The 17,142-nt window shown below is 34.6% G+C and overlaps 2 protein-coding genes across 2 annotated transcripts in view; one reads left to right on the top strand and one right to left on the bottom strand.

Annotated features, from left to right (window-relative positions):
- The window catches only part of LOC150094329 (ubiquitin-conjugating enzyme E2 J1-like), a 246,020-nt gene that overhangs the window by 43,109 nt on the left and 185,769 nt on the right, over positions 1–17,142 (bottom strand). The window lies entirely within an intron of this gene.
- The window catches only part of LOC150094330 (mitogen-activated protein kinase kinase kinase 4-like), a 104,439-nt gene that overhangs the window by 43,075 nt on the left and 44,222 nt on the right, over positions 1–17,142 (top strand). Inside the window, exon 5 of the mRNA XM_090412402.1 lies at positions 4,230–4,300. Within this exon, the coding sequence (XP_090268528.1) occupies positions 4,230–4,300 (71 nt within the window). The remainder of the gene's footprint in view (positions 1–4,229; positions 4,301–17,142) is intronic.

Here is a 17,142-nt window from a genome sequence, read left to right as displayed (position 1 = left end):
GGAAATGTTAAAAAAGGACTGCTCACAATTCAGGATTTCACACAGTTCTTCTGATATTTCATTTTATCATTATTTTGTTTTTTTAAGCTCTGTTCTAAAGAATTTAGAGTAGAACCAAGAGTTAGTGTCAGTGATCAGGAGGTAGAACCTGAGTGCAGTTTGCAAAAAAAAGAAAAAAATATATTTACACAATGTGCCCATTAAGTAATGAGACAATTATTATATCAAAACAAAGAACTATATCTGGAATTGTCAATTAAACAGATTCAAAATAATCTCTCTCCAACTCTACACAACATTTATATCTGTTGTACAGGTGTTCAAAGGCCTTGAACAGGAACCTCCTTCAGTGTCTGGGTCACACTGTGTTGGATGTCCTCAATGTTGCTGAAGCATTCTCCTTTCAAGGCACACTTCATCTTTAAGAAGAGGAAAAAATCTGCAACAGCCAAATCTGGTGAATGGGGGGGGGGGGGTTTGATCATGCAGATCAACTTCGAAACCGGAAACTGCTTCACAGTCAGCATGCATTGTGCAGGTGCATTGTCATGCAACAGAAAGCAATTGTTTTGGAACAGTTCTTTCCTGACACATCACATGCAAGTATACAGATGGTGCATTACTCCTAAATAATACTAACCATTCATTGTGGTGCAATCAGGAACAAATTTGCAGCATCAAAAAAAACAATGACCATTGTCTTGACACATGATTTTTGAAACCTGACTTTCTTCTTCTGGAGAGAAGACATTCCATGCTCTGGTGTTTCATTTCCAGATCAATCTGGAAATTTCATCACCAGTGACAATTCTTTGTAACACATCATGATCTTGACGAACTGCATGGATGAAATTTTGACAACATGTAACCTGGTGCTTTCTCTGTTTGTGTTTCGTCCTGCACGGCACAAACATTGAACAAATCTTCCTCTTCTGCAAATCTCTTTCTAAAATTAATCTGGCTGTTTTCTTACTGACACCAAGCTGTACAGCAAGCAGCGTAGTAGTTATTTGCCTGTCAACTGGCTGTCCACAGCTTTGTTCATCTTCCTGGGACTCCCTCTCCCCCCTCTATAAACATTGAAGGCCAGTGGAACACCTGTGCACAGCTCAATCATCGCTGTAAACATTTGTTTAGGTCTTGGTATACTTATGTAGCAGTTCTTTCTAATTTACACTAAAATTTTAGCACAGCTCTTTGCTCCATGATACAACTTCTGGCACACTTTACTCATGCACTCCTACTTCAACAGTTGCCACATGAAAACTGCTGCATCACCTGACTGGAAAGTTGCACCTGCGATTACGACACACTCTAGTGGTCAAAACTATAAGCACAGTTGTTACTTTTATTCAAAGGGTTGTCCTGTAAAAATCATTCATTAACAGGCACACTGTGTGTGTGTGTGTGTGTGGGAAAGAGCGAAAATGTGAATATTTTATGGAGTTGAAATTTGTATTAAATCTTATATTTCTAAGACAAAGAAGCTGCTGCAATGATTACTATTAGTGAGAGTAGTACAAAATTACATGACAGTACTGAATGGTCGAGTTATCTAACCATACAGTAACTTAATTTTTACAGTCAATGCTATTTGGTTTTTCTCTGAGTAATATTGTTTATTACAGCTGAAATAGTAATAAACGATAGATGTGATGAAATGCTGAAATAATATGTCTATAGTCTTAGTGAGTTATAAAAGTTGAGGGTGCTGGGAAATTTTATTTCAGGCAGTTAAAAATAACTGAAGAACATGTAAATGTTTAACTGTATTCGTGATTTCAGAAGTTGCAAAGTTATAAAAGGTTTGAGTTAAAAGTTTATGTGTTCTTCAGTTATTTTTAATGTGAGACTGCCTGAAATAAAATGAAATTAAAATTACCTACAGGTATAATTTCATAAAGAGTTCAAAAGTGTGATTCAGAATTAGCTATACCTCTGCAAGAAGCATTGTACAAAGTCCTCTTTGCTCCATGTTTAAACTTATATAAATATTGATGTGATAAATATTGCAATGAAAACAATATAATAATCAGAAAGTTCAAGGGGAAAAAAGCTTAGTTTAAAATATTTGTTTTCAGTTCAAAATTAAGTATTTTCAGTGTAAGTAAAGTGATATCACATTAAAAAAAGTGGATCCATGACATCAGTAGCTGAAGAAACTTTGCTGTGTTAATGATGCAACAGTAAGCTCCATGTATGAGCAGAATAAGGGTGGAATGCAACTTGACATTCCACCCTTATAAATTTGTTATAAAAATGGTGAAGCAATCAATCTGAGGATATTGGCAAGTCAAGATAACTATGTAAATGAAATCTGCACTCCAGTGAGATGATGTCCATACTTTCTGTAAGTGTTCACAACAAAATATGTTATTATTATTATTATACGGGCACCTTCATGGAACTGAATTCTCGAATTTCCCCTTGTTCTAGTCACTCCTAGCCAAGTGCTGAAACACTAGTAATTTTGACAGCATGTAAGCCTTTAAGCAACTTAAATGTCTCTATCATATCCTCTTTTTCTCCTATCAAAGACTCTTTGCAGGAGACCCAATCTGTCATACCTCTCCTTGAACCCATTAACAGACAAAGCACTCACAACTGAATTCTCGAAATTCCCCTTGTTCTGGTCCCTCTAGCCAAGTGCTGAAACACTTGTAATTTTGACAGCATGTAAGCCTTTAAGCAACTTAAATGTCTCTATCATATCTGCTCTTTTTCTCCTATCAATCAACTTCTGCAATCCACACACCCTCAATCTATTCTCAAAGGAAACATTCCATTGGTCACTTGCCTCTGAATCCTCTCCACTGCTTCCTCATCCCCAAGAAACCCAGGAGACCAGACTTGAGCACAGTAATCCAGATGTGGGCATATCAAGTCCTTATAAAGAGGAATAAAACTTCCTTATCTCTGCTTGTTAATGTGTTCTTCAATAGCCAAATAATCTTATGGGCTAGCTTAGCAATATGTCCTCTAAACTTTAACTCTCTCATCTACCACCACCCCTAAATCTCTAGCTTCATCTATTTCCTGGAGTACAGTGCCATCAATGTGATACACATTTTGTAATCTATTTATTCCAAAATGCATAACTTTACATTTCTCAACATTAAATCGACACCCATTATCTTTTGCCTCTACTGACAGCCTATTTAAATCATCCTGCAAGTTCTCCATATCACCTTGATTAACTAACTATTACTGTGCCTAATTTCACATCATCAGCACACAACTGAATATTTTCTTTCAGGTTATTTCCTATATCACTTATGTACAAATTAAACAGCAATGGTCCCAGCACTGAACCTTGCAGCACACCACTAATCACCTGTTTTCACCTCAATTCTGCCCCTCCATATACCATTTTTTGATATCTCTCCAGCAGCCACTCTCTTATCCACTTAACCAGTGTCATATCCATCCATATTTTGTTCTAATTTGCATAACAGAGTTCCATGTGGTATTCTTTTAAATACCTTTGCAAAATCATTGTGTAGCCATTTCCTTTATCCAACTCAGCTGTTACTCTATTATAAAAAGTTAGCAAATTACTACGCCATGCCTGACCCTTCACAAAGCCATGCTTACCCTGATACAGTATCATATTTTTTCTACCCATTCTTGAATTCCATTCCCTTTTTTTGACCAATTTTTCTAATACTTTTACCATCACAGCTGAGATACTGATTGGTCTATAATTTGCTACTGCAGTCTTAGAACCTTCCTTGCGAGGAAATTATTTTGTCCTCTTTTCACTTCCTTGGAACTCTGGTAGAGTTCCAAGGCATCAAGATCATGGAATGTTAGCATGTATCAGAAGCATTATAAGCCAGGTTGATAGGCATCACTGAATAATTGTAAATCATTTTGTGCTTTTATACTTACTTTCATGATGACAAATATCCCCAATTGCATTTTCCAGTGATGCTCCAATACAGAGAAACAAAAACTGTTTTAATGTTGAACTAAAATCCTCTACAACTTACTCTTTCTACACAGATTCTGTTGAAAATAAAAACACTTCAAAGTGCTGTGGTTTAGCACAAAAATAGAAAGTTGCAAAAGATTACTTTCAGGTACCTGATATTAAAATAAAAATCAAATACAGTGTAATGTGTCAATCATTAATATGTAATAATTTGTATACTATACTGCATGGTAACATTGTGACAGGCTTTAGCAAATTGCATAATTTACCAATTTTGTAAACTGTTTTTTTTTAGGTGAAGGCAGATTTGGGAAGGTTTACACAGCTGTTAATAACCTCACTGGGGAGCTAATTGCAATGAAAGAGGTAAGTGTATAATTTTCTCAAGTCACTAGAGATCCAACATTGGTTTGATTAACAGAAATATAAATCGCAAACTATGAGTTAGATATTAGCAGAATCTGTATTCAGATAAGAAGGGTTTGTAGATGGAAGATAATTAACATTGAACCTTGGAACATTTTGTGGTATTTTTATTCAGGAGATTGCAAATTAGTTGCTGACCTTCTAAGCATACACCCAAACCAATACTAAGATCGTATGCGAATGATATGGCACTATATGTGACATCTGAATAGTGCAGCATATGAAGGAGTGGCCATTTGGTGTCACTAGCAGCCTTACTGCTTCCATTCTAGTAGCTTCATTGTCAGGATGATCATACTGCAACAATACAAAAGCAACACTGGCTAGCACTACCTTTAGCATGAAGGTATAAATGGTATTGTTGCCATGGTTAGACAGGATTTTGACTCAAGAAGTACATTTTCCATTCATTTTGTTTGTTTGCTCTGATGTAATGAGATACTTGTCACGAAATATAAGTACTTAGCATTAAATGCTTGATTTTTCTTTTACATAAAGAATTACATGCATAGTAATTGAATCAGAAATCTAGGATATCTTTATCTTCAAATATCATATCACCTTGATTATCTGTTTCCTTTTGCAGTACTTTTCCTCCCTTTCTAAGCATTTTCAATAGCCTCTAGAACATTTTGCCATCTTCCTGATATTTATCTTCTGTATTCTTAGCAGTCTTCTAATGACTTTTACTTAGCTACTTTTACACATTTCTTTGCTTTTTTACATTTTTCTCTATATTCTCTTGGAGGACATGCTCATTTACATGCTAGAAGCATTCAATATGCTTTGCTTTTTACCTTGACTCTCTCTCTCTCTCTCTCTCTCTCTCTAACTTCCTGAGTTCCACTCATGGTGTTCTAATTTGTCTATCATTACAGACCATCTCACCACATTCCTCTGACTGAATTAATCAATCCTTTCCTTTAGTGTTACAGTGATCAGCATTCATTTCAGACAAATTATGGATATTACAATTGTGTTAGAAATAATTACTTTAATTTCCCAACATTTCAACCCTCATATTAAGGTAATCATCTGGAGTATACACATATATATACAGAGACAAGCTATATTACATTTCAAACAGTATGCTAAAGAGACAATGATTTGATCAACCATTATTCTATTGGCCTGACCTCTAATGGGAAAACAAAAAAAACCTACATCCAAGCTATAGTCTATTTATAAGATCATCATAGAACTAATTCATATAGATAGTTTTATTAACAAAAGTGGTGTCCTGTATTAACATGAGAGTTGTTATATTAGAGTTAAGATCCTGGATTACTTACAGTCCCATTTATAATTAACTCTTTGATGAAAAGGTTATGTGGATAGAATATATGCCTTTAAAATTCTTAGGATTTTTAGACCATCAATATTGTTAAGATTAGGGTGGTTGATAAGAATTTCACAGGCCTCCTTAAATTTACATTCATACTATGTTTTGGTGTGATGTAAACAACAGGTGCCTTTCAGTCAATTCTATGTAGCATATTCAAGGAATGATCAGAAAGGCTGGTTTACCACAGTTATTAAATTTAATGTGCTGTTTATGTTCCTTTTTTTCGGATAGGAATTGTGCATCTTGTTTCACCTATATAGGACAAATTACAGGTGCAATGAATGCAGTATACTCCAGGATGGGCCAGCGGAGGAAGTGCATCCTTGAATCAGTAGAATAAGTTCTTTAATTTTGCAGACAGTTTAAAGGTGGCATTAACATTGCATTTCTATAGTATTCTGTTTATTTTATCTGATATCCCTTTAATGTATGGAATGGTTAGTTTTATTATATTCTAGTTTATCTTTATTTTTAAGTCAGGTCTTGCAAAGAATTTTGTTGATAGTGTTTTGGCTGTAGCCATTTTTCAGGAAGGTATTGCTGATAACTTTTTTTTAATTCATGTTTAATTGCTTGTTCGCTGGAGCAAATCTTCAAAACCCTGTTTTTAGTGATCACACCTAGTTTTTGTTTTGGGTGGTGGTAGAAGTTGGTGTATATATTTGTGTTGTATATCTGATATTTCATAACTGTGTGTGTGTGTGTGTGTGTGTGTGAGTGATGACATTAATATGAAGGTCGAAATGTCAGGAAGTTAAACTGATTATTTATAATACAGTTCTAGTCTTCATAAGTTGTCTGAAATGACTGAATTAATCAATGTTTTCTTCAGATTCTGCCACTGAATCTTCAAAATATGGTTCTTGTTTTCAGACTCCTTTATTTTTTCTTGAATAATATATTTAAGGCTACAATTAATCTCTGAAAGTTGCTTTTTTAAGACTTTCGTACATTTTTTTCCTTTCAATATGAAATTAATTTTTATCCTGATTAAAATTAAATGATTACTTCCTATTTCATATACTCTGTGCACTGAACTAATATGAAGATACTGTTATCAACAATAATGTAGTTAGTGAGACTTTCCTTCCATGTTAATTTGTGCATGACTTTATGCTGGAACAAGATGTTAGTAATAACTGCCCATGTTCTGAACAGAAATTTCAGCAGGTGCTTCCATTCTTGCTTTGCTGTTTCCTCCCGATTTTCCTAATGCATTTCTGTATGTCTCTTCATTTCTTAGTCTGATGTTCAGATCTCCAACAAGGACCAATTATTCCTTTTATTGTTTTGTAATCTGTCTCCTCTAATGACTTGAAAAATTCTCCATTTCTTCCTTAGTAGAACCTTCTGTAGTACCACAGGCATATATATATTTTTTTCTAACATCTGATAGCATCAGTAATTATTTCAATACAAGTTCATTTCCAGGGTTCCTCCCTGACAAGAAGCTAGTAATTCTTGAAACATCTAGGTGTTGGGGATAATAGCCAAATTGACCAATTCTGTTTTATTAAACATAGCAGTATTAGACTATGTCGAAGACCCTCAGTACTTGGTCATTTAAAAAGTAAACTGTCAGAAACTGAATAAAAATTTTTTTGCACTATTATTCTGTGATTTCATCCTGGTCAAAAGGACAACCATAAAAGTGTTGAACATTGACAAAAGAACTCTGCATATCAGCATGAATGCCACTATATACGTCAGGTGAGGAACTTATGCTAGTGATTCTATACTTCTGAATTATACTAAAAAAAAAACTTCACTTCACTGGTGAAGTGAAGTTTTTTTTTTCTCTGAAGTTTTTCTTTGAGTGTAACAGGAGAAATAATCATTATAATTTTCTGAGATATATCTTCAGTGGTGCCATTTATTATGTGAATCATGCACAGTAGATATTTCACTCTAATTTTCTATGAATTTTTTTTTCTGAATTGATCTTGTATTTTCCAGGTGTCTGTTTTGATCTGCTAAAACACACCTGTGCATTCGCCCATGTATATGATGCTCTTTTGCGAGTCTCTCATTCTTGAATATATAATAATAAAGTTCTTTTCTGTTAACTTCACAAGCTTGTTTGTGTCCCATTGGAGGATAGTATGTTGATCAATGTTTAAGGTACTAGTTGTACATGATCTTGTAGACTGGGATGTCAGAGCACTGCATGGTTTGTCAAATATGTAGAATGAGGGGATAGTACTGTTGTCTGCAAAGCTGTGAATAGGATTAGTGGTTATTGTGAGTAGGTCATTTATATACAGTACAAAGACAGTAGGTGATGGGACAAAGTCTTCAGGCACTCTAGCATTGGTGGTGAAGCTTGAAGGGAGGAAGCTATCTACCATGACTCAAAGAGAACAACCAGAGAGAAGCTGACTACTCAATTACAGAGGGTGTTAGGGAGAACCAAAGGATGGCAGTTTGTTTAGTAAGCTTCTATGCCACACACACAGTGGAAAGCTTTGGAATGCGAAGGGTGACAACACAAATTTCTCTGAACCTTTCCCATGGTACATATCCAATAGTGGGTGATGTAAGCTACAAGGTCAGCTGTGGATCTTAAATGGCAGAATCTGTACTGGTGATTACTGATTAATTGGTGGGCCTAAATAGTGGAGGAGTTAACTATTGATGGCTTTCTCCATTATTTTGGAGAAGACAGTGGTGATGGCAGTTTGGCTCATAGATGATCCTTCTTACAGATTCACTTCATGTCACAGAGTAATTTCTGTGATGCGTTCACAGCAGGTGTTAGGGTCAGTTGAGTGGAAGCAATAATCAAACCAAGGAATTCTAGTTGGCTCCTTTGTAGTGCCAGAGGATGCAAGATTGGGCATGGTTTTTGTAGTAGGGGGTGTTCTGTGAGACAGGAGACTTGTGCAAGATTGTAGTCTGAGTTGACAAAAGGAGGTGACCTCTTTAGTATATCTGGAAGGAGAACTGGTTAAAAGAAATCCAGTGTGTATTTGGAGAGTGAAGGGGGTTACTGTCGTGACGTGTTCTCTTGACGTTCGAATCCGCCATCTTGCTAAAAGTCACTTTCATAAAATAAAGGAAAACTAATTGCAAATTAATCACTGATCTAAGGGTAGAGAAATTTCTATTATACTGCGCCACTCTATCCTTAGATAAGTCTATATGAGTTAGTAGGATTAATTTAAAATTAGTTAGCAGTCTTTTCATTCAATCAGGCCGATGGTATTTATTTTCTTTCTTTCTGGGATTCCCGCTAGATTCGAGTTTTTGTGAACGGTGCAGTAAAAAGAAATTCAGGCAAACACAATATTTAAATTAACAAACAAAATATTTAATATATGGTTATTTAACAATTACATAAATTCCACTTTTAAATATGACAAACCAGTCAAGTTAGCAGATCAAGTCAAGTTATTCATATTAATCCAATCTTCCAAACTTTCACATACAAATTCACAGTTTCAGAATCACAAAGTTCCTATACCTAACTTATTACAATAGAAATTCTTAATTAATCAGTTTCCTTGTATCTCTCAACTACACTCTACGATTGACTCATAACAGGCACTAACCACGGCAGATAACATTTCAATGTCTATATTTTCAACTCTCAGCCTCGATGGTATGCTACAGTTAATGTTAGAAACAGCGCAACGGAACTAATACTTAAATCTTCATACACTGAAATAAACTAATATGACTGTCCTTACCAGAAATAATCTTCAGTACTTCCAATATTTTGTGAACACACTTTCAAATTGTATTTATCACACTTGCGAGACACTAAATAACTAAAACATTACTAATCGCACTTCAAAAACTCCAGATAACAACTATAAGGTACATTAATTATTCTTATTTTTCATTCATCAACTAGTTTAACTCCGTACAATTCCTTTTTTGGTAGTATAGAAATAAGTCGTAATTGTAGACTGACTGGATTTATTCAGAATTCTTCGTTGAATGTCCAGTTCTCTAATTATCCGATTACGGCAATAATTTCCTTTTATTACTACGACTGATTTTGCTTTCAGCCAACTATAAGATTCACTTATATAAAAAAATATCTACTCAACTCCTATCCTTAGGAATCTTTTAATTACTTCTACTTCTTTAGTTTACTTCCTTGCTACCTTATAGTTCCAAAGTTCCGTTCCAACTCCCCACTTACTACTACGTATCTATTTTCTCTTCTCCTCTACAAACGCTCCCTTCACACGCGCTCGTTTATTTCCACGCGTCTCTATGACAACCGATAGACGTAAACATTCTCGCGAATGTTACATTAGGTTATATAACTACATTCAGTTATTACATAACGTTAACTTTCACAAAAGGAATAAATAAAATATTTGCGTTTCAATAAATGCGTAGTTAAATTACAAATATAAGTTCTTACAATATTGACATAACAATAAATAAAACGGCTTATTAATATTTTATACAGAACTTCTTTATCATTAACACTTTCTTTTGACTAAATAATTAAAAACTTGATATAATTAGGGCAGTTATATGATATCAATTATAATTTATGGTATTTACATTAAATAATATTTACAAATATAGTTCTTGTGACGTAAAGTCATGTTGGATTCTGAATCAAACAACATTTATTCTATTTTCTACATAATGGAGAGTGAAGAGGGTTACCAGGAGTTTGGTAGATGTGTGATTTGTGTTAGGTCATTTATTGCAAAGACTTCTGCCTCTTGTCCTGCTTAGTCAGTTGTTGGAGTAGAGGAACCAGTTGGAATTTTGGATTTTGAGGTCGCCCAGGAAGATGACCTCACTATTACTTACTATTATAATAAATGAATTAACTCACGTAAAATATTCTATATTAGTAGAATTTTTACCTGAGTATCACAGGCATCATCAGTACAGGTGCAAAGGCTAATTAAACAATAACTGATATATTCACAAAGCGCCACCTAAGTAGCTAAGGTTAAATTTCCTAAATTTATTTCCAAAAAAAAAAAATTAAATTAAATAAATAAATAAAAATTTTTATATATGTGTGTATACAATTACAAAAGTTAGGAAAGATTTGCTGATTTATAGAGTACTATCTCCCACAAGGGGGGGGGAGATGTAGACCATCTGATCTGTTGAGGTTAGGAGAGTGAAGTAAAGTTTCACATTTCTTTGTAAAGCCGTTCCATGAGGAACTGACTTTTGTCTTTTTCCAGTGAACTCTATGTCTAGTGTTGATGGCATGCTCTGCAAGTCCAAACTGTTCAGGTTCAAGGTACTGAATATATGACTTGTGTTCTTCTAAAAAAAATTCACAAAAGTCAGTTCCTTGTGGAACAGCTTCACTCCCCCTAACCTAAACAGATCTGATGGTCTACATCTTTACCCCCTTGTGGGAAAGATGTGAGAGATAGTACTCTATAAATCAGCAAATCTTTCCTAACTCTTGTAATTGTATACACATATATATAAAAAAATGTATTTATTTGTATTTTATTTTATTTTATTTATTTTTATTTATTTTTTTTTTGAAATTTCCATTATGTGACAGCACAAAAGAAAAAGAGTCCTGAAATTTGTGTAATTGTTGTAAACAACACACGCAAATTTCTGTTCTTCACACCAAAGTGGTGAAGACCAGATTTTTTTTTTGCATAAAATGGTGAATGAATGAAATGGATATCCAGAGCTTGTCATATGTCTATCAGTGAATGAATTTTATGGAGAGATAGTTGGTTGTTGAATAATTGTTAGCATGGCCTTCTTACAAAGTCTTCTGACACCATGGAGATACCCATATAATAAAATTGTTAATAGGAAACTAGTAATAACATGAACTTAATTATGTAGAATTACCATAGTATCCTGTACATCCTTTGAGAGTACATAGTTATAAACATTAACCATGTTTAGTAATAAAATTGTAATTCTGGGTAAAATAAATTGACATTTATGGTATTCATAGCACCTCTGAACTGATAAAATATATAAAATTTAAGAATTTGAGGAAGAAGAAGAAGAAAAAAACTTTTTTTTTTTTTACATATCGTGCACGTTTAAAAAAATATATATATCAGGGCAAGTGTTGCTTAAAACTGAAACTTCTCTAGTTTCTAAATTATTACTATTGTTGTTGTTGTTATTATTATCCTATTGACCACATAAATATAGGGGCCCTCCAAACAATTATACAGCAGCCATTATAACATGCAAACTGGCAGACCAGACTCATATTGAACCAGAACCCTTTAAAACTCAGTGAGACTACAAAACAGTTTAATAGCATCCTAAATAAAACTATAGTAAACAACGAAATCAGAAAAACAGACTGAATGCAGATAGCATCTTTAAATTAAAGTTGGAAGCTTTTCCACAGCATCTTTAGATTCTGCTGAAGCTGTATATAATAATTTAAACTTACATTTAATAAAATATATAACGAAGCATTAAAAAAAAATATAAAAACACGCTCCCAAACCAGACAGAATCCGTGGATAACAGACAACATATTAATAGACATACAAAGAAAAGCTGCCCTATGGAAACAACTTAAGATGTCACCTAAACAATACAGTTTTACAAGCTGAATACAAAAGAAATCAGAATTTCTTAACAACACAGATTAGAACTGCAAAAAAGAAACTATTATAGAAACAAATTAACAACAGCCCAGAACGACATAAAGGAAACCTGGCACCTGATCAATGAATTGCTGGACAACAAACACAAAACCACTGCCTCAGAAACAATAAAATACAACTTTGTTTGTGAGCTCAAATCCTTCAAACAGTTGGCAAACAACTTTAATCAGCACTTCACGAACTCTGTCCGAAAACATTCTCCACTAGGACCATGAGCAGCCCAGTCAATGTGGTTTAACACAGTAACAAAAGAACTGTCACTTGCAATTCAACAAATTAACCCTAACAAAGGACCAGGAATAGACAGAATCAACTGACTTGTGGCCAGTTATACTGTTAAATAAAATCTTTGAAATGGGGCACATACCTGGAACACTAAAGACTGCATTAATCACTCCCATACATAAACGTGGAAAAAGAAACATAAGTAATTACAGACCCATCGCCACATTGTCTGTAATCAACCAAATCATGGAATGCATTGTGTATTCAAACTCCAAATTCATTGTGTAAAAAAAAAAACTCCAAATCATTCCAAAAACACAATATGGCTTTCACAAAAAGAAAGGAACAGCAACATTCTTGGAAGACTTCACAGACCTATAAATGCTGCATTAGATAAAAACAGAATAATATTAGTTGTTTTTATTGACCTCACAAAAGCGATTGACACACTAACACACAAAGCCTTGTTGAACAAACTAACACACATCGGAATCGGAGGGCATCTACTCCAGTGGTTCAAAACATATATGAAAAACCGAAATCACATCGTACGTATAGGGTCAGCACACAGCAAAGAGGTACTGGTAACCGGTGGAGTACCACAAGGGCGATTCTATCTCCCATTCTGTTTAACACATACACACACGATATTAGCCATCTTCCCCTAAAAAGTAAAATCTTCCAATAACGCAGACAACACGGCCATAGTATCCATTCACAAAACGCAAATATCGCTTACGCAAATATGCAACATGACATCAATAAATGACTAATTAGCTAACTGAATACAGCATATATAAACCATGAAAAAATGAAGCTGATGATATCCAAAAAAAACCCCAAATCCTACCCATAGAAACTAAATATTCACTATCCAACATCCATCCTCCTATACACAAAGCGCTGATTCTAAAACTACAACCATCACAAAGGTAAAAACAACACGTTATCTCAGACTTCACTTCGATGCAGATCAAAGTTGAAATAGCCATACAAATTACCTGTACAACAAACTTGGGATAATAGCAAGCAAACTATTCTGATTAAAAGACATTTCTCCAACACACATAAAAATACTAATCTATAAAGCATTACAGGAAAACATTTTAAGATATGCAGTTACATCATATGCATTCTATGCAGACTACAAACTTAACAGATTGGAATCATTGCAAAATAAAATGGTAAAACTGATATTCTGATAACAAAGAGAACATCCCACACTTATATGAGTAGCAAGGACAGAACACAAAATATTTAAGGTGAAACACATACCACTACACAGTCATGTTAAAACATTATTTTAGTCCAACTTAGAGTAACCAGAACAACATATCACATAACAAGATCACAGTCAACAAACTACATAACTTATATAGTTTGTTGACTGTGATCAGTTGAATGTTGACTGTGATAGTTTGTTGACACCCAAAACTTTGACAGAAACCTAGGGACTTACAGAGAGCTGAAACAGATTCTATATAAATATTATAGCAGGACTAAAAATTAGAGGGACATCTCTCTCTCACACACACACACACAAACCTATAATAAACCCCTTTCAAACACCATTACAAGGACACAAACAGGCCATAACCAAATCAAACCCCTTTGCAAAAAAATTCAAGGTAACATCACTGGTTACCTTGAATCTTGCAGATTCACACCCTCCCTTCCCCATATACCACTTCTTGTTGTCTGTCAGTCAGCCATCCTCTTATCCAATTCCATAGTTTATAATCCAATCCAATATTCTCCATTTTATGCAACAGTCTTTCATGCTGTATTCTGTCAAAAGCTTTAGCAAAATCCAAAAGTATCAATGTATTCATTCCCCTTGTCTAACTCATTATGTGGTAATGTTGTTATAGAATGTGACCAAGTTGCTAAAACATGACCTTCCTTTAGTAAACCCATGCTGTTTGTTGTAAAAGTATGTTGTAAAGAAATGGGTTGACAGAGATTCTTTGTCAACCCATTTCTGAATGTGAGCCCTAACCAACTTTTCAAAATCTTCACCACCACTGCTGAGATACTGATTGGTCAATAGTTGGATACATTGGTCTTTGCACCACCCTTGTACAGTGGGATTACCATACCTTTCCATTCCTGTGGAATGTTCCCTGTCATTTCAGCTGAACACTTCTTTAGTATCCTTGCTGATATGCCATCAGTTCCTATTGCAGAATCCTTATTCAGTTTGTGCAACAGCTCTAGTACTCCCTCCTCATTCACATCAGTTTTTCTTATATGATGAAGAGGTAGCAGTGAGTTGAATGTTGCATATACCAGGTTGATAACGTTTAGCAAAATGGCTGCTCATTAGTTGAACAATCACTTCTGCATCAGTCACCTACACACCATCTGCATTCAGTAGAATTATTCTTTCAAATTCATTCTTTCTTTTACTTGCAACATAACAATAGAATTCTTTTGGGTTGTCTTTAACTTGCAGAGCCAGTTTCTTTTCATACTCAGACTTAGCCTTCTATACAACACTTGTGACTCTTCTGGCCTGCTGCTCTTTACTCTTTTTTGCACCCATTTTATTTATTTGGCGATTAATTTCTTCATTACTAGCAACCGATCTACCAGTATGTGTATCCACCATATCCCCACAATGTGTTTAATCTTGTTAGACTCCACCTCACACCAGATGGCTGCAAACTCACTGCCACATGAAAAACTGTTATTAGTATTGCAGTCATGGTCTAAACTCTAACTGGATTCACATCATCTGATATCATTAGCGGCATGCTTCCCTCCCCCCACCCCTCTCCTATCCTGTCTATCCTTCCTAAAAATACTGTACCCTTTGCACTCGATACAGTTAGTATGTCTGCCTCTTATAGCCAGGTCTCACTAATGCCTACAATATGAAGTTCCAATATATTAACCAAGTCAACAAACTCTGCTCCTTTCTTTCTGATACTCCTAGCATTCATGTACAGACATAATAAATTACCTGCATGTTCTTTTGTATACACTTGTCTGTGGTCTGCATAACACAGTTCGACAACTTGCTGATTTCTGTTCTTATCTAGTTCCTTATTTATTTATCACTATGTATGCTTCATAGGTCCAAAGTGGACAAACACAGAATTGTTCTCTCTTCATAATCATTTCCATAATAATAACCATCCCCATCATTAACACAGTTATCTAACATTGTCACTCTTACAAACAGATGCTTGCGATTCCTTCCATCAGAATTCAGTTTCTTTGACTCTGTGTTAGATTTTATACTAATTAATAATTTCTCAAGACTTCTGATGCCATATTTTACTTTGTGATACCTCCAAGGAGTCTAAAAACTCTTCAAGGGAGGACACCTACTCTACAACTCTCCATCTCTACCACTCCATCCACCAACTACATGGAACTTCTACTACCACATCATCTACATCAACGCCATCTACTGTCCACTACCACTAGTATTTTTTGTCTGTAAATTGCATGTGTTCTGAAGGGTCAATTTGTCTTTATGTGGGATGAAAAACCTGAGTTTCTGGGAGAAAAAAAACCCTGCTACCTCTGTATGAGATTGGCTAACTCACCTTCATTTGAAAAAATCCATATAAAGATACCTCCCATCACGACAAGAATTGAACTTAGACCTTTTCCACTTGAAGGCAACAATGTACTGTCATTCTTCCAATTATGCCATGGAGTCGCTTAATGCATTCAAGTGTAGGCAGTTCCTCTTCTACAAATCCAGTCTTCCCTCAAACTCACTCCACACATCCAAAAACTTGCATCCTTCTACTCACCCTATGCATCAAATCATTTGCAATCATAGCCCTTCTTTGTAATGCTTTTCTATCATATCTAGGTAATATACTATTAATTTTTACTTTCTCACTCTTCACTCTCACTTCTTCCAACAACCTTTTCATGTCCTCTCTCATATTGAATTTATCACTAGTTAAATCATTGGAACCCTACCAAAATTATGACCTTTTTTGCTTCTCATTTCTGTTTTTCAATTCTTGCATTATATTTTTAATTTTTGTTCCAGGAAAACTTGATGTTACAACCCCCTCATCAATGGCATGTTTTGTAATAGTCACCATACCAAATAACATCATTCTTTTTATAATCAACTTTACTAACCAGATTTTTGTTATTACGCACTAACTTACCTGATTCTGTGCTTTATTTTCCATTTTTCTCTTGAACTTTTTTATTCTTCCTGTGTTCTAATGCTGCTTGACTTTCTGTAGTTCTAATTATGCCATGGATTACACACAGTCATCTGTCTAATAATCTGCTTTAACTTAGCAACCTCGGTGGTTAAATTATTTTCAATATCATTTTTAGTGGACAAAACCTTCGCTGCTCTTGTTAGCATTCTGTTTCTTCTGCATTTTTGGTGCCATTTTACAGCTGCATTTAATATTAAAATATTACAATAAAAATATGTTAGAAATACACTAAATACTCTAAAAACACGAAAATCTACTCTAACATACTATAAAACGTTAATTTACTAATGAAAAAAATATAATAAAACAGATAAAAATCACCAATTTTATACATGCACTAAATTACGCCAACCACTCACAATATAACCTCGAACCCTAATTCAGAAATATTCCTACAATTTCTAAATTACT

The sequence above is a fragment of the Typopeltis vanoorti genome, chromosome 22 (genome assembly GCF_054136105.1).
Source record: "Typopeltis vanoorti isolate ZY-2024b chromosome 22, IOZ_Tvanoo_1.0, whole genome shotgun sequence".
Classification (NCBI taxonomy): Eukaryota; Metazoa; Arthropoda; class Arachnida; order Uropygi; family Thelyphonidae; genus Typopeltis; species Typopeltis vanoorti.
The sequence above is the reverse complement of the archived record's forward strand: the minus strand, read 5'-3'. Positions and strand labels throughout refer to the sequence as shown.